Source organism: Camelina sativa, chromosome 10, assembly GCF_030686135.1.
Source record: "Camelina sativa cultivar CO46 ecotype springtype chromosome 10, ASM3068613v1".
Taxonomy (NCBI): domain Eukaryota; kingdom Viridiplantae; phylum Streptophyta; class Magnoliopsida; order Brassicales; family Brassicaceae; genus Camelina; species Camelina sativa.
The window spans coordinates 13,188,973-13,210,609 of record NC_141889.1 but is presented as its reverse complement, the minus strand read 5'-3'; the positions used below and the strand labels follow the sequence as shown (position 1 = coordinate 13,210,609).

Genomic DNA, 21,637 nt, shown 5'->3' with positions numbered 1-21,637 from the left:
TGGTTTTTGAAATGATTTTAGCAACAGCTTTGTAAAATGTTTATTTTCTTTTGAATATAATTTAACATTAAATTCAAAAAAAAAAAAAAGAAGTAAAAAATTTGTACAAATCACTTGCAACTTTTAATTTGCAATATACAAGAAATTCAAAAAAAGGGGCAAAACATGACTAATATATCATAGGCCCAATTTGATTGAAGACTCAAATATATGTAGTACAAAATGGGTATAATTTAGATAAATTTCAAATTGATTAATTAGTATATCTGAAACATAAAAAAAAGGCCAAAACACGTACTAACTTCAAACAAAATTCCATCAGATAATTATGATACTAAGTTCTGTGTGACCTTTCTGGAAGTTCCTTTAGCTCTGGAAGAGGCCTTTCTACCCCTAACTTGTTACTTAGAGGATTGGACGAAGGTTTGATTAATATGATCCTGACCCTTGCGTTATCAAGCGCTATGCTAACGCAAACACTTCTTTAGAACCGTTAATACAGCCATACAGTATATGCATGGAAGCAAGTAAGCAACCGTTAGAGCAAGCTCATTAGGGCATCATTAATGGGAGAACTTTTTTTTGTGTTCTTAGATTAAATATATAGTGAAAATAATGTTAGATCAGTTGTTAAGATCATAGGTAAAAAAAATGGGAGAACTAATTATGGTGTTCTTAGAATAAAGATATAGTGAAATAATATTCATAAACATTTTACAAATTATAAAAACTTATAAAATAACATTTAAATTGCTTATTTATATAAAAACAATTGTATACTTATAAATTAATATAATATTCTTAAACATATTACAATTATAAAAACTTATAAATTAACATTTAAATTGCTTACTTATATAAAAGCAATTGTATACTTATAAATTAATATAATATTCTTAAACATATTACAATTATAAAAACTTATAAATTAACATTTAAATTGCTTACTTATATAAAAGCAATTGTATACTTATAAATTAATATAATATTCTTAAACATATTACAATTATAAAAACTTATAAATTAACATTTAAATTGCATACTTATATAAAAGCAATTATATACTTATAAATTAATATAATATTCTTAAACATATTACAATTATAAAAACTTATAAATTAACATTTAAATTGCATACTTATATAAATGAAATATTTTCTTTTTTTCCAAAAAATCTCGTCCAATCACATGAAGCCACGTCAAATAAGAACTGGGCTTAAATCAGTTCTACATAAAGAACTAAAAAAAAGTGTTCTAAGCCACTATTCATTATTTTTATAATTTTTTTGAGCTTAGAACACCCTTGGTGTTCTCCCATTAATGATGGCCTTAGTGATCTTTTGATCAGTATCTTTTTAACTAAAAAAAAAAATTAAAAATGTGAGAAGAGAGAGCTTGTGTTTTGCAGAAGAAAAATTAAGACATCCACATATACTCTCTCGCCTAGCTGTTAGCTGTCACCATCTCATTGCTCATTTAAAAAATTAGAAAACTAGGAGTAAGGGTAGAGTAAACTACTATTTTGGGTTTTGTGGGTTAATAGTAGTAGTGGATAGGGGTGGACGATGGTGGTGGTGGATGGTGGCCAGGAGGTGGTCTGGTGGTACTCCAGCGATGGTCTGGCGGTTTTCCAGAGATGGTCCGGTGGTGGTCTGGCATATTCCAGCGGTTGTCTGGCGGTGGTCCGACTGTAATTTGGTGGTATTCCGGCAGTACTCCGGCAGTGGTCTGGCAGTTGTTCGACGATGGTCCGGTGGTAGTTCGGCAGTTTCCCGGCAGTGATCAGGCAGCTGGAGGTAGTGTGATGGTGGTAGGAGGTGGTTTTAAGAAGTAGAGGAAGGGTGGTTGACTGATTGGTGGTGGTAGAGATGGATATAATAGGTTAATATAGTATATATTATATAGAGAATATATCAGATCTATGGTTAGAGTAGTTAGTTATTTAATTTTGTTTTTTTCTTAGTCATTCTTGCCAATTTCCCTACATTTTTCTTTTGATGTCAGAAAGAGAAAGGATGATAGTTTTTTTTTGGAAAGACGAAAGTCCTACAGCAGAAAATGGTTATGTTGGAGATGATCTAGTTGGAAGCGTGCCATTGAGGGAGACATTTTTTTGACACATTCGATTAATTTCGCCATTTCTATATATGTCTTTATAGTTAGTAGAAATCTCTGTTCAATTTATAAAAACTTTTTCGAAGGTAAATCTTACAAATATGCCATTTATGCAAATTTTTTATAGATTTGCCAATTTTAAACAATTAGGCCCTGACTTTAAAAAAAAATTAAGCTTTGACAGCCATTTATTTATCAATCAGACTTTTTTTTTTTTTTTTTTTTAAAGCTCTGTAAGTCACTTTTTTTTCCTTCTTTGTTTTCCCATATTTTTGAAAGCGTGAAAATCAGGTTTTAAAATTAAACAAATATAAAATTTTAATTTTTTCTCTTCCCATTATACTTAAAAGCTCTCTAAAAGTTTATATTTAACTTTTACATAAATTATTTTTACACAATAATTATTTTTCTTTTCATTATCATCAGTTTAATATATTTTAATAATAAAAGTAACAGCTTCAATATTAAAAGTATTTGTTACCAATTAAAATTTATACAGTCAAAGCATCCACTGCCAAATTCTCTACAGCTAAAATTTTAAAGTTAAAGTCTTTACAGTCATAACTAACAGCCGTTACCAATCGGGGCCTTAATAATGTCTTTTTTTTTGTTGTTGCTAAAATACATATTTTATAACAATTATAAAATTTTACAAACAAACTAAACCAACTAAACCCAAATATAATGGCATAATATTTTAGATAAAATAGAAAAATCAATAAATAACCTCATGAAAAATGGCATATTCATATTTGATTTAACTTTTTTTTAAAGAAAGTAAGAAACCCATAGATACGGCATTTATTGAATAATAAAGTCAATGTAATGTTTTTATTTATATTTCACAAAGATCTAATTATTTTCAGATATTCCCCGGACCACCAAAAAATATAATATGACCGTCATGAGGGTATTTGGAAGTCCTTGCGTCGTCTAGCAAGTTGTAGCCCCGATCGTTGTCTGTAAATTCTTGGAGATAGTCCACACTGCGGTCTACTTTATAACTACCATCGAGTATTGATATACGTTTCATATATGCATCGTAACGCAACGCTTCAACTGGAAAATGTCCATATCCCATTTCAGGACTCGGTAATGATGCACTGTACACTTCTCCACCCCACTCGACCAAGTTTCCAAAGCCTTGGTGAAACCTACTGGACGGCCAAAATCCAACTTCTTCTCCCTGATTACCAAATTGCAACCACCAGTTTCCATTCTTCTGGTCCTGTTACCCCAACAATAATTGGTAAAGTTTGACATTACATTAAGAAACAAAAATTATTTATGTTTAGTCGAACGTTCCAACAGAGCAACACTTTCGATTGTCAGCAAATAGAATCTTATTTTTGATGTGGACATTGATAAGAATGAGAGAAACCTTGATTAGACCAAAGATTCCATAGTGACTTGTCTTAGCACCACGAATAGACACTGGCTTCAATGCCGTACCAAGTGGAAAATCTTGACGAACGAGTAACATCCCAACATTGCAGTTGCTATTGTAACATGATTTTCCACCTGCCTGTCCCATCATTATATATTCAAATTAAACATATTGATAAACCTAAAAAGGAGAATATACAAGCATGATGTGACTGACTTACGTATGTATAGACGAACGTCCGAGGTTGGTGGTCCTTGTATAATACTGGATTTACCTGAATTAGTAAATATATTTTGTGTTCCTTTTTAATTATTTATTAAAAAGATATAATAATACATTATGTTGAACTAATTAAATAAATTACAGAACTCTTCGTAGCTATTACATGAAGAAAAAGAAATCGTATAGTAGTGTAGTTTTTTGGTTTTACACGAGTGCAAGTTATTGACAGATAAATAAATAAATTAAGTGACTTACCGTAAAACCAGTTTGGATGAAATCCTTTCCGATCTGAATGTGAAGTCTAGAAGCACTGTATTGGGTTGGCTTAACCTTAGGCGCAGTTAGGCAAAGTTCCATTGTTGCTCCATTAAACCTTTGTTCTGGGTCTATCGATCGAGCCACTGCAAACTAATTCCATTCATTTTTGTTCAATAACGAAACATTATTATCACTATATATATATATATATCAAAATGTTATTTTGAGAATCTGTTTTTTTTTTAATTAAAATAAGCAACTTACATGATGTTGGTTGAAATGAAGAACACTACTAGGATCATCAGTGGTAGTGTTCCAAGAGCCACGAGGTATATGATCATCGCCAAATGTGTCAAGTCTCAAAAGATCGTCTTTGGTGACTCTTGGTATAGGGACCGTACCAATGGGACAACCCACACCATTCTCCCATAAGTAACCAAATCCAGTGTTGTTTGTCTTTTTCTCTCTCTTTCCCTTCCATATTGGACGCATCTAAGACATGTGTCAAACACCACAAACATATTACTGTCCGGTTCTTTTTATGTTTTAAGAAAAAATAATATAAGTATATGGAATTGATATATCCGAAATTATACCGTGTAATGGTATGTGTGATTTGTCATAGAAGGGTGATCAAATGCTGGTTGCTTGAAGAAATCCACACACCCATAGCTTTCTCCATCTATAGTCTATTTTTTTTTCAGTCATTTATATATATATAGAGGTTAACGTTGACCAAAAAAAAAAATGTTAACATGTTTGACTTAACTGTATAGTTTATAGAGAAAACAAATCCAATTGTGAAAAAAACAAAAGCAAGATTGTGAGAGATTTATAAAAAAACCTTGATGATCTTGACATCGGGTTTGTTCATAGCCTTTAGTCTCTTCTCGATTTCTAAATCTTCAAATTTAGAAAATCTCTTGGCTTCGACGAAACCATTGTTATGACTTATGCTTATGCAGCAAAAGATGCAACAGATTAAGAACACCCATATCACTGGCACTTCCATTTTTACAAACAATTAAGAGAAAGAAAGAGAATGAGTTGACTGATTTTGAAGGAGGAAGGATAAACGTTTAATATAGTATAAGGTTGAGGATGCTGGTTAAGGAATATACGATTTTGTGCTTACAAATTTTCTGACCATTGACCATTGACCAAAAACATCTCTCGAAAGACTTTGTATGCTGATAAATTAATCAGTTAACATTAGATAAAATGGATTATGTTGTAAAAGTTAGAGAAAGAAGAGGTTGTATTATTTTTTCTTCTTTTTATTGATTTAATCGAAAGTATTACATATATATAGGGATAGATAACCCTAAGTACAAAACCGATTAAGACTAAGAAAAAATGGTCGATGGGCCTTATGGACTTAGACAATATATAGGCCGGTTATGGAGATTCATCTTAAGTGATTTACAACATTCCCCCTTGGATAACATAACCATGCAAATGCTAAGAGATCACCCTAATACACTTGGGGATGCTGCCTCATTAAAACCTTACCATGAAAACCCATTGGAACAAAACCATGGTGAAGGAAAAAGAGTACAACACATATTACTCCCCCCTGTTCCAAGCATCACTAAAAGTCCTTAAGTCTCCGCATCCCAATCTGGTGCGTGGGCTTCTTGAATGTTGATGTCAGTAATGACTTGGTGAAGAGATAGGCTGAATTGTCGCAAGAGGGAACTTGTACCACTTAAACTTCTCCGGCCTTTTGTAGTTCATGTGTGAAGAAGAATTTCGGTAATATATGCTTCGTCCGATCTCCCTTGATATATCCTTCCTTGAGCTGTGCGATGCAGGCTGTATTGTCTTCATATATAACCGTCGGTCCCTTATCGTCGGCCATGCCACAATCTGTCCTGATATGTTGAGTCATCGACCTCAACCATACACACTCACGGTTGGCTTCATGCATAGCCAAAATTTATGCATGATTAGATGAAATGGCCGCAATGGTTTGCTTCATAGAACAACACGAAATTGCTGTATCACCGTGTGTAAATACATAGCCGGTTTGCGACCTAGCATTATGTGGATCCGATAAATAACCTGCATCAGCAAAACCAACTAAACCTTCTTTGTTATAGTTAGTATAAAATAAACCCAAATCCAACGTTCCTTGTACGTAACGCAACACATGTTTGATACCGTTCCAGTTCCTTTGTGTCGGACAAAAACTAAATCTTGCTAGGAGGTTCACGGCAAAACAAATGTCTGGTCTAGTGTGGCTAGCCAAGAACATTAACGCTCATATTGCATTGATGTTTGGCACTTCCGGACCGAGAATTTCTTCATCGTCCTTCTTTGGACCGAAGTTTAAGCTTCTCACAACCATTGGGCTAGAAATGGGTGAGCTTGGTCCATATTAAACCTCTTGATTACCTTTTCAGTATATGTCATTTGATGCACAAGGATTCCATCATTTATGTACTCAAGCTGCAATCCCAAACAGAACTTAGTTTTACCTAGGTCTTTCATTTCAAACTCTTTCTTTAGATATTCACCTGTTTGGGCGATTTCCCCAGAGGTTCCTAGGATATTCAAATCATCCACATATACTGTTATGATTACAAACACTTTGTTTGCAAACTTCTTTATAATAATACATGGACTGATGGGATCATTCTTATAGCCTTCTTTAGCTAAGTACTCACTTAGTCTATTGTACCACATATGCCCACTTTGTTTCAGTCCATAAAGGGATTTGTTTAGCCTTATGCAGTTTTGTTCTCGAGAACCACTCTTATCTTTGAGCTCAATACCCTATGGTAATCTCATATAAATTTCATTATCCAGTGGACCATATAAATATGCGGTCACTTCATCTATTAGCCGCAAATAAGGTTTTTCTCTTATAGCCAGACTTATTAAAAATCTAAAAGTCGTTGCATCCATCACAAGGGAGTATGTCTCCTCATAATCTATTCCTGGTATTTGAGAGAATTCTTGTGCTACAACCCGTGCCTTATATCTCACGATTTCATTATTCTCATTTCTCTTTCTTACAAAGACCCATTTGTGTATAAGTGGCTTTATATCGAATGGTGTCCTTAAGATCGGACCAAACACATTCCTTTTCTTTAATGAATTCAACTCCACGTCAATGACTTCTTTCCATATTAACCAATCTTTTCCACGAGTGCACTCTAATATAGACGTGGGTTCATGATCCTCATTTATTTCAAGTGCTACCTTGTATGCAAATATATCATCAATGTCGACATCTTTTCGGTTCCATTGAATTCCAGACATGATATAATTTATTGAGATCTCATTATTATCAATACCTTCAGGACCTTGAGGTTCAACGTCCCAAACCTCATTTGGTACCTTAGGATTTATCGCGGCCATGTCTATAATTTCCTTAACCTCGGTTTAATTTGCACCTTTCTTAGATTTCCGAGAGTTCTTATATTTGGAACCTATTGCTCTACCATGTTTCAAACGTGCCTTAAGACTCTATAGCAACTTGATTATTATGTTCCTTTTGAACATCAATACATTTACAAAAGCTAGCTAATCAATTGCCAGATTCCTTTGCTGACCCAAAGAGAGTTATGAAATCATACATACCAGCTTGTAATGCACCAGTACGTGCTAGAGTCCTCTGCCTCGCATGCTAGAGTCCGAGGATCTTGCCAATTTAAGGATGTTTGATTCCATGATATTTCTTTGACTAGCTTGTTTGTCTCTCCACCCAACATAGGAAATTCGGATTCAGTAAACTGACAATCCGCGTATCTAGCCTTAAATAAATCACACGTAGTTGGCTCAAGATACTTAATAATGGTGGGAGAATCATATCCAACATATAGTCCCATCCTCCTTTGAGGTCCCATCTTAGTTATCTGTGGTGGAGCAACCGGTACATAAATGGCACACCCGAATGTTTTTAGATGGGATATGTCTGACTCATGACCCATTAATAATTGGGATGGCGAATATTTATGCTCACTAGATGGCCTGATGCGTATAAGCTCTGCTGCATGTAATACTGCGTGTCCCCAAGCCGACACAGGAAGCTTCGACCTTATGAGTAATGGTCGAGCAATCAATTGTATTCGTTTAATGAAGAATTCAGCTAATCCATTTTGTGTATTGACATGTGCCACGGGATGTTCCACACTTACCCTTATGGACATACAATAATCATTAAACGCTTGAGATGTAAATTCACTAGTATTATCTAGACGTATAGTCTTAAGTGGAAAATCTCTTTAGTTACTTTGACTGGTGACGGTCTTATAATGAGTTTCCCTTGTGCACACGCTACACAAGTGAGATTCTTAGGGATAAATCGTCTCTCTTTTAGAGTGTGCCCATTTGAATTCATAATTAGCTTACGCGTCATATTATAACCGAGATGAACAAGCCGGTCATGCCATAAAGTGAATTGTTCATTGAACATCTTGTTAATTGCAAAATTAGCCTCTATCATATTAATCTTAGCATGGTAAAGACCAGTGGATAATGCAGGTATAGTCTCTAAGACTTTCTTATGGCCTTGGGTGATTCAATTATATATAGGAACTCTTGGTTTCCTTCACCCTTAGTTTCAACATGTAAACCATTTAAACGAATGTCTTTAAATCTCAATAAGCTCCTCTTTGAGCCTAATGAATATAAGGCATAAATTATTTCAAGATGTGTGCCATTATGTAATAAAATATGTGCCTGGTCGTAGCCTTCAATTAGGCTCGCTATACCCGCTATTGTGCTAATATTGGCATTTTTCATAATGAGATTAACAAAATATCTCTTATCTTTCAAAATTGTGTGACTTAATCTATCCACCACAAGTATTTTCTTGTCCTCAACCATTTCTTAATATGGACAAGAATTATGTTTTAGACATAAAGAATAAAACAAACAAATATATTGAAAGAAATAAAATCATTGAATTTAGACCAAAATAATAATCCAAAACATAATCCAATAGGCCCACACAATCTCTGACCGTCACCACGGCCCACACAATCTCTGACCGGACTGAACATCATCAACAAGTAGCAAACAAGAAATGAGGCTTGCGTATGTGTTTCACGATACTGTTGCTAAAGCAGTATGTTATTGGTGTGAAAGGTTGAGAATGTCTTCTCTAGCAAGTCCTCCTCAGTAACCTCCTTACCACATAGTTTCAAGATCGAGACTATCTTAAATAGCTCTGAACACTCATCCACGGATTTAAAATCCTGGATCCTTAGGTTTTTTCAATCGAATTGAGCCTTTGGTAGGAACACCTTCTTTTGGTGTCAATATCTGTTTTTCAACTCTGTCCAAAGGTCAAGAGGATTCTCAATGGTAAGGTACTGGTTCTTGAGACTCTCAGCAAGATGATGGCGTATATACAAAATCGCGTTGTATCTGTCTTTTTCGGTGGTATCATTACCATCCTCGATACATTCACATAGATCCTTTGATTTCAAGGTAATCTTAGTATCCAGTGCCCATTGTAAATAGTTGTCTCCAGAGACATTAAGTGCAGTATATTTGAGATTGTTGATCTTTAACATCTATAAAAATAAAACAAGCACCTGATTATTATCATGCGGTATTTGAGACCAAACCATGCAATCGTTTTAGTCTTAGGCCATGCGGTATTTAAGACCGAACCATGAAATTAATTTTTTCTAGGCCATGCGGTATTTAAGACCGAACCATGCCGATTTTAGTAAATAATTTCTTGTCTTTTATATATAGTTTTGTCTTTTTAATACATAGTTAATATATGCATGAAACAATCCTAGACAATATTTTTAATCTAGTATGAACAAGGAAATATGCAAGCAATTTTCTATTTTAGGGGATTTCCTTTTATTAAATTTTCTTTTTCTCTAGATAAGATTTCCTTTTCTAGTTTAGGATTAGGACAAAAGCTTTAGGAAAAATTTTTCTCTAGATTTTCAATTTTTCTAGGGTTTTAATTTTAGGGTTTCATTCATGAACATAGAATCAATCAAACAATGACAATCAATCAATCCTAAGCAATTCTAAACCTCACACAATCCGAATTTTAAAGTTTTAGAATTTAGGGTTTGAGGCTTTAGAGATTTGATCTAAAGTCAATCGGGTTTAGGGTTTAGCTTTAGGAAAACGATTTGTTGATTGTGTAATTGTAGACTTTAGGGTTCTAATATTATTTAGAGATTAGTTTTGATATATGTGTCCGATGAGTTTGATTTATTTACCTTACACCGTTTGGGGTTGACTGGAATTGATCCGGGAGCTAAAGACCTCGGATATACCTTGAGTTTGATCACGAACCTCAGCCTAGTCACGAACAAAAACTTGATCACGAACGGAAGCTGACCACGAATCTGGATTGATCACGAACTAGAACCGATCGCCGAGGTTGAACGAACAGGAACTTATGTGATGCGGCGGTTTAGGATTTTAGGGATTTTCTCAGCTGGAGTTTTAGGGCAAACTCGTGCTGATAACGTGTTGTAAAAGTTAGAGAAACAAGAGGTTGTATTCTTTCTTCTTCTTTTTATTGATTCAATCGAAAGTGTTACATATATAGGGATAGATAACCCTAAGTACAAAACCGACTAAGACTAAAAGAAGATGGTCGATGGGCCTTGTGGACTTAGACAATATATGACGGTTATGGAGATCCATCCTAAGTGATTTACAACAGATTCAAAGGATTCTTACTTATATGCTGATAAATTAATCAGTTAATTAACATAAGATGAAATGGATTCTTACTGGAGTGTGGAGTATGGTACATGCAGTGAAAAAATTATCTATCTCACACAAAAGATATTTGACGGTCCGTATCTTAAAATCTGCATGATGACTGGGGTCATTGTTACCTTGCATTAATTCATATGCATATTTACGATTTTTGAGGTGGCTCATTTCTCACCAATCACCTCAAGTTTTCAAAACGTGCTTTCCCTAGTCAATCTTGAGACTGGTGGGTCATTAAAGTAATTCACATGTCTAACCTTTTCACTCGGAGTGTTTGCACTAACGATCAACTGCAATTTAAAAGTAGCATTTTGAAAATTGAGAACAAGCTAGTTGAAGTTTTGAACTTTTGACAACTCGTTTGGAAATACTCATACTTTAAGCTGTTTTTTTCAGACAAGATGGCTATGGTATTGGTATTCAGACTTGTCAGTTGTTATGAGCACTTCAATGCTATCATTCTTAAGGTCAAGCAAGACGAATGTTAGAAGTACCCCATAACTAGTAACTTGCTTCATATAAACTACATGCAAATATGAATATATGTAACAAAGTAACTGTTTAGCATTGTATATTTGATATATTATGTTTTTTTATAGAATTATAAAAATATTAAAAAGTAAGTAAATAATTTGCTAACTAGGCCTAGCTCTCGCCTTAAATCCTTAGAATATTTCTTTAATTTTCGTTGCAAGTTTGTAGTATACAAGCACTTCCAAAAAGGGGCAAAACATGAGGACTATGTCAAAGACCCAATCTGATTGAAGTCTTAAAAAAAAAAAATTATAAATAATTTATCAAAAAAATCAGATAAAATTCAGGACTTGAAAGTTGAAACCACATAATTTCAAAATTTAAAGCAAATCATATTTAAAGCAAATTTAAAGTATTTTTGGGTTTTCTCTTTGAATCACCAATAGCTAGATTCCAACCAAATTCTATCAGAACATTATGATACTAAGTTCTGTGTGACCTCTTTTAGCTTGGCCACTGCGTCTTCTATCTCTAATTTGTTACTTAGAGGAATCGACGATGGTTTGATTAACATAGTCCTGACCACTGTTCCTTGTGTTATCAAGCGTGATGCTAACGCAAACTCTTCTTTAGAACCGCTTAAGTTAAACAGCCATACAGTATATATGCACGGAAGCAACCGTTGGGAAACAGTTTTGTCTCTTCGAAGAGACATTAGCAAAAAAAAAAAAAACCATGTATATGCACGGAATTCCCAAAACTTCCTCTTTGTTCTTCCGTACAAGACTCAGCTTCTTTCCTGGGAGCATTGCTATTCTATATATACACAAAAAAGAAAGAAAAATAAACCATGTATGGACATATCACGTGCAGGGCAATGGCCAACGTTGTTAAGAATTTTTTTTTTAGCTAATTCAATCATTTAAAATTAGAAGACATGACACTAATTAAGTTACCTTATATACAATTTCTAGTTCTTCCATTTCTCCAGGCCATGCAGATAAAACTCCTCTTAGCATATCTACCTCTTTTGTATTCGTTAAGTCTGCACTCATGACTGACATCGACCAAAAATTTTTCATATATTCACTTGATCCACTCATCATGACTTCATGCTCAATGCTTGTTTTGTCCTAAGTTAGGTTATATATATATATATATATATATATATATATTCAAAATATCAAACTATGTGTTAACATCATTCTACGAAAATAAAATTGAAAGGAAAAAAGAAATATATACCTGAAGAGGGCATGCTATAGAATAGCTGGTGTGAGGATATAACTGTCCAGCTGCCCAATAGTTTCGATTAAACTGGAATCTAGGGTTTGCAATGAAAGATTTCTTCATCTCACACGAGAGAGATTGGACGGTCAGGATCTCAACACTGGGTGTAGCCACTTCAATTCCATCAATCTTACGACATGATAAATACAATAACTTTAACTTGCCGTTCTCAATTTTCAGAGGACCACTTCGTTTTCGGCAGTTGAGATTTACAGCGAGCACATTGAGAGAAGGGCAAGCCAGGAGCACTGCGTTAAAGACTTCGATCTCGGCAAAGTGATAGAGTTAAGAACCATAAACTCTATTGATAACTCTCTATACTTCTTTATTGATCAACAATGGTGAATACAAGAACCCTAACTAATAAGAAGAGTGAGTTACAGTTCTCAAACTCTTATCCTTTCTAGATTTATCAATAGAGAAACTCAAGCAGGAGAAACTCACAACTCTGATCATGCAGGATAAATCCTATATTTTTCCTCTCTACCTCTATTTATACTCTATCCTTCACATGCTTCTCTTTACTCTTAACATGTGCCTCTCACATGTGCTCTCTTATCAGAAAGACGCCAATAAGTTTTAGTCTCTTTAGATTCCAGTAGTTTTGGAAAGCATGTGGATCTTTTAAGTTATACCGACCAAGATAGAGTGATTCGAGGTTTTGATGGGAAAATGACTGTGGAGGCAAGTCGAGTCGAGTGTATAACTTGTTTTGATTTTTGCTGATGCAAAGGCCATAACAATTTATAAGTGTGAGATGCTTGACAAGTTTCACATGAATCAGTGAGCGAATACACGCTTCGACCGTCCCATCTTCACATTGGTATGGGTAATGGTCGATTGTGACTCTTTGGAAATGGCCACAGTGATCGTTTATAACTTACAAGGCCAAAGAGTGATTTAATTAGGGTATATGAGTATATGACAATGATAAAGATAAATATATCATTTTACTATATATATGAATCTTTGTAAATGCTGCACCACTACGTTTATTAAAGGGAATTACAATGAATTACGAAGAAAATAACTCTTTAAATCTGACAACAATACATTTTATAGTCTGTATATATAGGTCATTTAGTTATATATATGAATTTGTATACTTTACAATTCTAATTAGCCTTTTAGCATGACAAAAAAAATATATATACAGTATATATATATATATATATATATATATCATATTAGGTTTACATATTTATATATGCATGTAATTATTCTAGGTGGGATAAGGCAAGATATCATATAGATTTCCTATTCACTAACTGTTATAACTTATAAAAAACTTACTACATATACCCAAATTCAAATGCATTGATTTGAAAATATAAACTTTTTCAAGCAACATATTGTTAAAGTTGTTAACCTTTCTTTTTAGTAAACGCACGAATTTTATAATAATATGTATTCATGAGCTATCAAAATTTGATTAGCCACTTCAACAAAAAAAAAAAAAAACAAGAGATTCAAACATTTTGCCTCGTGGATTTGAATGATAAAAAATACAAATAGTGAGTTTTAAAAACACAACAATCAAAATGAAAACTTATGATAAAAAATATTATGGAAGAGACTCGAAATGAAAAAGTCATAATGAGTCGAGCCAACCTTATATACTTTTTATATAATATAAGTAATAGATATTTTATACAAAATTATTTTTGAAGTAACAAGCTTCATAAAAATTATTGATATTTCTCTTATTTATAAACAAATATTATGACGAATTGATTATTAATGAGAATATCAAATGAACGATTATGATAAGTAAATGCAGCTTTCTATTAAATTTATTTTAAAAATAAAATAAATTTTATCTTGAGTGAAAATTTATCGACCAATAATTTTAAGAAAAATATACAACTTCTAAAAATAAATGATTTAATAGTTAAATCTAAAAACATATATTTTACAAAGATCAAATTTCTATATTACTATAATCATTTCTAAAATATATTTAGAATATAGAATAATGTTGGATATTCACTATTAAAATTCAAATGAACGATTATAATACATAAATGCAACTTTTTCTTAAAATAATTTTAAAAATAAAATAAATATTATCTTGAGTGAAAATTTATTAACCAATAATTTTAATAAAAATATACAACATCTAAAAATAAAAAGATTTAATAGTTAAATATAAAAAACACATATTTTATAAAGATTAAATTTCTATATTACTATAATCATTTCTAAAATTTGTTTAGATTATAGAATAATGTTGGTTTCATATTATTTAGATTCAACAAGAGATAGAAATTTGTATTCGATGATTTGTTAGTTAATCTATGAAGAGACAAACAAATATATAGAGTTCAAAAGACATAACATACACATAACTATTTGAACAAAAAGTTGTGAATAATATATGGTGAAAAGACACAACTCTACAATCACTACAAGAAACGAGGTTGATTGGGTCATTTATTTTGCTTGATTACATCAGTTTTTGATTGATGCAAACGAAATTACATCGGTTGTTTAAGTGACTCTGATATTGATGACTGTAATACTTTGGGTCAGTTTAAACAAGTGATGCAACTATTTCCATCAATTGATGGAATTGATGTTAACTTGTGTCACTTGAATAAATGAAGTTAATTTTAATATCAATTAGTATAACTGATATAAATATTTGTATCGGTTATGACAATTGATGTTAAATATTTGTATCAATTTTTCTAATTGATGTAATAATTGTATCAATTATAAATAAGTGACATTAAATTTACTGTCAGTTTTTATTAGTGATTGGAATAATAGTTTCATTTATCATGAACTGATATTAATTTTTGTATCACATGTAAACGACACTGATGTATTGGTTTTGGGTCATTTTTTTAATCGACCATAAATGATTTACATCATTTGTAAATGATATTAAAAGTTTTTTTAAATTAAATTATATACAGAATTAAAATATGCATAATATACATATTAGTATCTTAATTGCAAATCATTATATTAGTGCAAATTCCAAGACAAATAATCCACTACAACACATCGTCTAAATTTATAAAACAGAAATCCTAAGAGAAGTTTAAACTAATAAAAGTAGAAAAAGATGAAGATATGTTTATAACAAAGATAGGTCAACTAACTCCATGCCCATTGCCTGAAAATCCATTGTTGTTCCGACCATTGACGTTTCGGCCATTAGTATTCCACTGTTGCCATTCAGACGATTGACGTTCAGAGCCATTGATGTTCAGACCATTGACGTTCATGCCAATTTCATTCATACCATTGACGTTCAAACCATTGTCATTCTGGTTTTCATTGAATTCATTTCCTCTTTCCTAAAAAGAAACATATATCACCAAAAACCCAATGTATTACTCATTTATAAACATGAGTTCTCCACAAATTTAAAACTTAGAAAGTTATATTTACCTGAGAAGATGAAGAGCTTATTATATTCGCATAAGTTGCCCATGTAGGTGCCTAAAATATTAATACAAATATTAGAGTTAAAACAACTACAAATTATTGATGCCACATAATCTGTAAGGAAAAGAATATCATAACATATACTTGATCGCTAGTAGTTGTACTCAACAGCTGTTGTAAGATTCCTGACAGATTTTTAACATTATTCTCTAATGATGCCATCTTTGTTCTCATCTGAACAACTTCAGCATTCTCAGCCTCAGTTCTTGCTGCCGTAGAGCGCTTGAAAAACTTTGAGGGAGTAGGTCCACGACCAACACAACGTACTCTACCAGAACGCTCTGGACCAAACACTCGAGAATATTCATCATCCAAACTAGCTGGCATATTGCTTGTGACTTGCGTTGATGGATTTTGGGTCATCAAAATTCTTAGCTCATCCTAGCAATTGCAATTAATATATCAAGAACATGTACAGTCAAACCACAAGTAAATCCATAGAAAATACAATCTCACATGTTTATAATATCGATAACTATAAAGCTTGCTAACCATCTACGTTACCCAAAACACTAACAAAGAATATTATTAAAAAGAAGGAAACTAACCGCATGCCTTTTAGCCTCCTCAGTTACGAAATTTCCATCAGATTTCTTGCGAGTCTCGATGAAGAATTCTGCTCGGCATGGTGTTTTTCCAGTCACATTTTTCTTTATTCAAAAGCACATGTAAAATCATCAAACAATGTTAGTTCCTCCTGTTTACACATACGATACAATAAAGGGTGACAAGACGATAAAAACAACTAACTAACACTTACATAACAAGTAATTAAAAGTAGAAGAGAACTCAAGAAACATATACCAAACAACTGACATTAATGATTGGTTACTCACAATTTCACGTCTTTTTCTAGCAAAACTCTTTCTCCCACATGAATGAGGCATGGTATGGTTGCTTCGGCTTTTGATGTTTCGATCTCGAACTCTCTTGAATCAAATGTTGACAAGATGTTATTTTAAGCTAAAATAGCATTTAAATATATAAATAATCAGTATAAAAACTATACCCTCCACTTATCAGTGAACCTCGTGGTAACAAAGTCATGCCATTGGTCTTCAGGTATATCAGTAGGACGATTCTCCAATGTTTGAGCTTGATCATTTTGTTTATAATCTCTCCAAAGACGCAATTTTAAATCTTTACACCTGCTTCCTAGTACACCAATCACATAATCCTTTCTTGTCTCAGGATCATCAAACCAAAATTTGTTCTACAAAAATTACGAGAAGTTCTTGGTTAGCTATACTTGAAATGTATGACACACAATAATCCTTAACCCTTATTAAACGAAAAGAAATTTACAAAATGAAAGTGTTTACCTGGATTACTTCCCATGCCTTTGCTTTTTTTGTGAGAACTGAACAATCTCCAATCACTGTAGTTAATGGGTAACAAGTTCACATCAGTACTCAGCTGACCTAACCATGATCCAAGTAAGCCTCCAGAATCTTCATCAGGTTGACCGCTATCTTCATCGAAGTGAACAATCACTTTACGATCTTGTAACTTCCAAACATCTTTGGTTGTCAGCATTTGGTCTTCTATGTTGTTATCATGATCTATTTTAACAAGTAGAGCTCATACATTAAATATATTCACATTTGATATACGTAGTAATTTAGTAAAATTCCTTAGTAATATATAAAGAATCTAAGCACGTCAAAACTAGAGAGTCATTTTTCACAAAACTTATGAATAACAAAGTACTATATAAAGAATTACCTATTAATTGAATTTTCCATTTGTAACTTTTGCATTCCTGAGCAAGTCGCGGAGGAGAACTGTAAACCTGCTCCAAGTACTGCAAATCTTCTGGTGCTTGTGTCTCTGATTCGGTGAACTGCACTGAATCACTCATCCTGGAAAAAAATAAAGAAACATGTAAGTAACTGATGGAAAGAAAAGGTTCATAATGAGATTGAGAGGAAAACATCAATACAATATACAAGAGTCATATTTATATGATGCTTCAATCAGTCTCCAGAGATGCGGCGGAGGCTGAATTATCTGGATCTCCCATGTCATATAAATCTCTAGGCTGAACAGTAACAACAAACTCCCATTCTTTCTCGTGTGAGTCTTCAACGTAATATACCAGTCTTGCTTGTGAAGCCAATATATATGGCTCATCATCATGATCATCCCCTGTGTGTAACAAGCGTGAAAAATTAACCATCTGATGACCGTAGGGATCTGCTTTATATCCTCGTTCATTGCGAGTATCAGCCCATTTGCATTTGAATAATACAACTCTAAAAGTCTCATAATAGTTCAGCTCTATAACTTCAACTAATTTTCCGTAGTAAGCTACATCTCCTGCTCTAGGGTTACAATCACGAGAGCTTGCATAACTCATTGTTTCAGCAGCCACATAAACACCGCTATTTTGTGTTTTAAGACTATCTTCTCTTGATATTGTGCGAAATTTAAAGCCATTGACATTGTAGGCTGTATACTTCACAACCTTATCAGATGGACCTAGAGCTAAGCACCGTAAATCTTCTGTGATATCATCAATGTCATTCTTCTCAACTCTCTCTTTGACCCATTTTGCAAAATTTATGTGTATTTCTCTGTCAATATCAAGAGCACGGCTTCTCCTATTCTGACGAGATTGCTTTCTTGCTAGCTCAGTTCTGAATTTCCTATATACACAACTATATTAGCTTCTACAACAGAGAAGATAAAGACGATATATCCACATTGTCATTGAATGATACAAACTTACTCTCGTAAGTGATCAAGAAGTCGACAATTGACCAATATGTGTCGATGGGCTTGCAATCTCTCCACATAAGTAAGAGTATGAACATGGCCTGCTCCAACAAATCTACCGGAATTTGGAAAAATAACTCCAAGTTCAGAGTTTGGTCTAATACTGTTGTTAACTGTAGGATGATCATCAACCCGGTTTCTCCGATTAAATCTTGTCTCAATATCATCAAGATACATTGAGCAAAATGTCAAACACTCATCAGCTAAATATTGCTCACATATGGAACCCTCTGGTTTAGCACGATTACGAACATATGATTTGAAATGTCCAAGTAACCTGCAGATGAGTGAATCAAGTCCTAGTCAGATGACTGAATGGCCAAACATATTTATATATCTAACTTATATCCAGCTGAAAGAAAATTCACCTCTCAATCGGATACATCCAACGAAATGGGACAGGTCCACCTTTCTTAGCCTCCTCAGTGAGATGTACTATTAAATGTACCATCACTGTAAAAAATGATGGAGGGAATAACATTTCCATTTGACATAGAGTCAGCACAATACGCTCTTGTAATTTATCAAGACCATCCTTATCGAGGACTTTTGCAGATATATCACGGAAAAAGTGACATATCCCAACAATGGCCGAAGTCACTTCTTGTGGCAGTAAGTTCTGAATAGCAATTGGCAGCAAATCTCTCATTATCACGTGACAGTCGTGACTTTTTAAGCCAGATAAATTTTTGTTATTAAGATCAACACACGTTGAAATATTGGAAGCATAACCATCAGGGAATTTCACATTTTTCAAAACATTTAGAAAAATGTCTTTTTCATGATTACTCAGAGTAAAACACGCTGCCTGATACTTCTCATTATCATCAGGCCACAAATCAGGACGTATACCAAGCTCCCGAAGATCTTTTCTAGCACTAAGATTATCTTTTGACTTGCTTTTATCATCCAAAACTGTGTTGACTAAATTGTCCAACACATTCTTCTCTATGTGCATGACGTCCAAATTGTGTCGTATCATAACATATTTCCAATAAGGCAAGTCAAAAAGTATACTCCGTTTCTTCCATTGTTGACCATCACGTCTTTGGATGTCACTTCGATCTCTCTTTCTCCCAACTTGACTAACTCTCTTGCCAAAAGTAACATTCACGTTTTCAAGTTGATGCAGTACTGTAGAACCTGATGGTGTAATTGGTGGAGATCGGGTATCTATTGTTCCATCAAAATCAGCCATATTGTGCCGATAACTATGATCTAAAGGAAGAAAACGACGATGACCCATAAAACAATGCTTTTTCCCATGGCGTAACCGTCGACCGTTGGCATCATAGTTACAACTTGGACATGCTAATGCTGTATATGTGTTCCAACCAGACAAATTTCCAAGTCCGGGAAAGTCACTAACTGTCCACATAATGGTTGCTCGCATGTCAAACATCTGATTTGAGGAAGATGTCTAGAGTCTTGATCCCATCAAACCACAATTCTTTCAACTCTTTGACAAGTGGCTGCAAATAGACATCAATATCATTGCCAGGCATTTGCTTTCCAGGAATAATCATAGACAGGATCATTGATGTTTGATTCATACATATCCACGGGGGAAAGTTATACGGAAATAAGATCACTGGCCAAATGCTATAACTTGTACTCATTGTACCAAATGGATTAAAACCATCAGAAGCCAAGCCAAGTCGAACATTTCTTGGGTCACATGCAAATTCAGGATATTGTAGATCAAATGCTTTCCAAGCCTCTCCATCTCTGGGATGTCTAAGCTTACCATCATTGTTACTATCAGTTGCATGCCATCTCATGTCAGTAGCAGTTTTTGACGACATAAACAAGCGCTGTAGACGTGGTTTCAAAGGGAAATAACGCAAAACCTTTGCAGGTAGTTGTTTCCTTTTCTTTTCTGATCCAGCTTGCTCATTACTTGCAGAATTATTTTTCTTCCATCTAGATGTTTCACAAACTACGCAAGTTTGTCTTTCTGCATTCTCTTCCCAGTACAACATGCAGTTATTTGGGCAAGCATGAATGGACGTGGATGTCAAACCTAACTTGCGAATAACTCTTTTCATATCATTGAATGAATCTGGTAATTTTGCATGTGCAAATGCTTCCTTAAGCAAATCAAGAATCATAGATATCCCTTTGTCGCTGATTCCACACATGACTTTGATATGATACAGCTTTAGCAGAAATGATAACTTAGTGAAGTTATTACATCCTTCATATAGCTCTTGATTAAAATCAGCCATCAACTCTTCAAAACCTTCTCCCCTTTCAAAGTGTTCCCTTGAAGATTCTGGTCCATCTATGTTCGTTGCTTGGTCAGACGAACCAGATCCATCACATGCATTCATATTGACATCTGGGAAGATGTCATCCAATAGATTCGAAGTAGAAGTAAACTCAACTGGAGCATTGTTTACTAGAGGATTGTTTACTGGAGAAGGCATTTCTGTGGTAGTCCCTCTGTTCTCAATCTCCTCTCCATGTAATACCCAGTTAGTATAAGAACTTATAAAACCATAACACATCAAATCTAGAGAGCAGCGATTACACGGACATTTCATCATTTCTGCCTTTGATTTACCAAAGGCAAAATCCAAAAAATTCTTCACTCCTAATATATAATCTTGAGACAAACGATGTTTTCTTATCCATGATTTGTCCATGACAAACCTAAAAAGAATCATGTATTCTTTTTAACAAGAAACTTAATTTCTATTGCAAAACAAGATCACGAGAAGCTAAACTAGATTTAGTATTCTCCACGACAGAAAACGCCAGTGGAGAAAAAAATTAAAAAATCAAGAATTGAGGATTAACTTCTATCAGGATAAACGACATTCAAACAATGAAATAATTTTTGTGATATAACCTTAATCTGCAATTTTGATAGTACTTGCGGCATGAATCCTTAACTAATCAACAATTCACAAATAAATTCTCAGATTTCAAAGCCACACA

At 33.6% G+C, this 21,637-nt stretch overlaps 2 protein-coding genes and 2 pseudogenes across 3 annotated transcripts; all 4 read right to left on the bottom strand.

Annotated features, from left to right (window-relative positions):
- Positions 1–2,893: 2,893 nt before the first annotated feature.
- On the bottom strand, positions 2,894–5,035 carry LOC104720370 (protein neprosin-like). The gene is made up of 7 exons (XM_019230996.2): positions 4,827–5,035; positions 4,579–4,671; positions 4,247–4,474; positions 3,980–4,132; positions 3,723–3,776; positions 3,497–3,640; positions 2,894–3,343 (listed from the first exon to the last, which is right to left on the bottom strand). The coding sequence occupies exons 1-7, from the start codon at positions 4,992–4,994 to the stop codon at positions 2,978–2,980; spliced, it is 1,206 nt and encodes a 401-aa protein (XP_019086541.2). The 5' UTR covers positions 4,995–5,035; the 3' UTR covers positions 2,894–2,977.
- A 6,599-nt stretch (positions 5,036–11,634) lies between these two features.
- LOC147936077 (F-box protein At1g80960-like) lies at positions 11,635–13,512 on the bottom strand (annotated as a pseudogene).
- A 1,891-nt stretch (positions 13,513–15,403) lies between these two features.
- LOC147936076 (uncharacterized) lies at positions 15,404–18,122 on the bottom strand (annotated as a pseudogene). Its single transcript, XR_015569327.1, has 9 exons — positions 17,859–18,122; positions 17,642–17,778; positions 17,239–17,478; positions 16,926–17,129; positions 16,753–16,845; positions 16,465–16,566; positions 16,001–16,297; positions 15,860–15,910; positions 15,404–15,765 (listed from the first exon to the last, which is right to left on the bottom strand). The product of XR_015569327.1 is annotated as an uncharacterized LOC147936076 (transcript).
- Positions 18,123–18,570: 448 nt separating this feature from the next.
- Positions 18,571–20,242, bottom strand: LOC147936075 (uncharacterized). Its single transcript, XM_087470770.1, has 2 exons — positions 19,063–20,242; positions 18,571–18,971 (listed from the first exon to the last, which is right to left on the bottom strand). Exons 1-2 carry the CDS (start codon positions 20,094–20,096, stop codon positions 18,644–18,646), a joined length of 1,362 nt encoding a protein of 453 aa, XP_087326896.1. The 5' UTR covers positions 20,097–20,242; the 3' UTR covers positions 18,571–18,643.
- Positions 20,243–21,637: the final 1,395 nt, after the last annotated feature.

Coding starts and splice junctions, on each gene's coding strand:
- LOC147936075 (XM_087470770.1), bottom strand. CDS start 20,096: ATGTTTGACATGCGAGCAACCATTATGTGGACAGTTAGTGACTTTCCC. Junction 18,972..19,062: donor TGGATGTATCCGATTGAGAG/GTGAATTTTCTT, acceptor ACTCATCTGCAG/GTTACTTGGACATTTCAAAT.
- LOC104720370 (XM_019230996.2), bottom strand. CDS start 4,994: ATGGAAGTGCCAGTGATATGGGTGTTCTTAATCTGTTGCATCTTTTGC. Junction 4,672..4,826: donor CCGATGTCAAGATCATCAAG/GTTTTTTTATAA, acceptor AAAAAAAAATAG/ACTATAGATGGAGAAAGCTA. Junction 4,133..4,246: donor TTCATTTCAACCAACATCAT/GTAAGTTGCTTA, acceptor GAATGGAATTAG/TTTGCAGTGGCTCGATCGAT.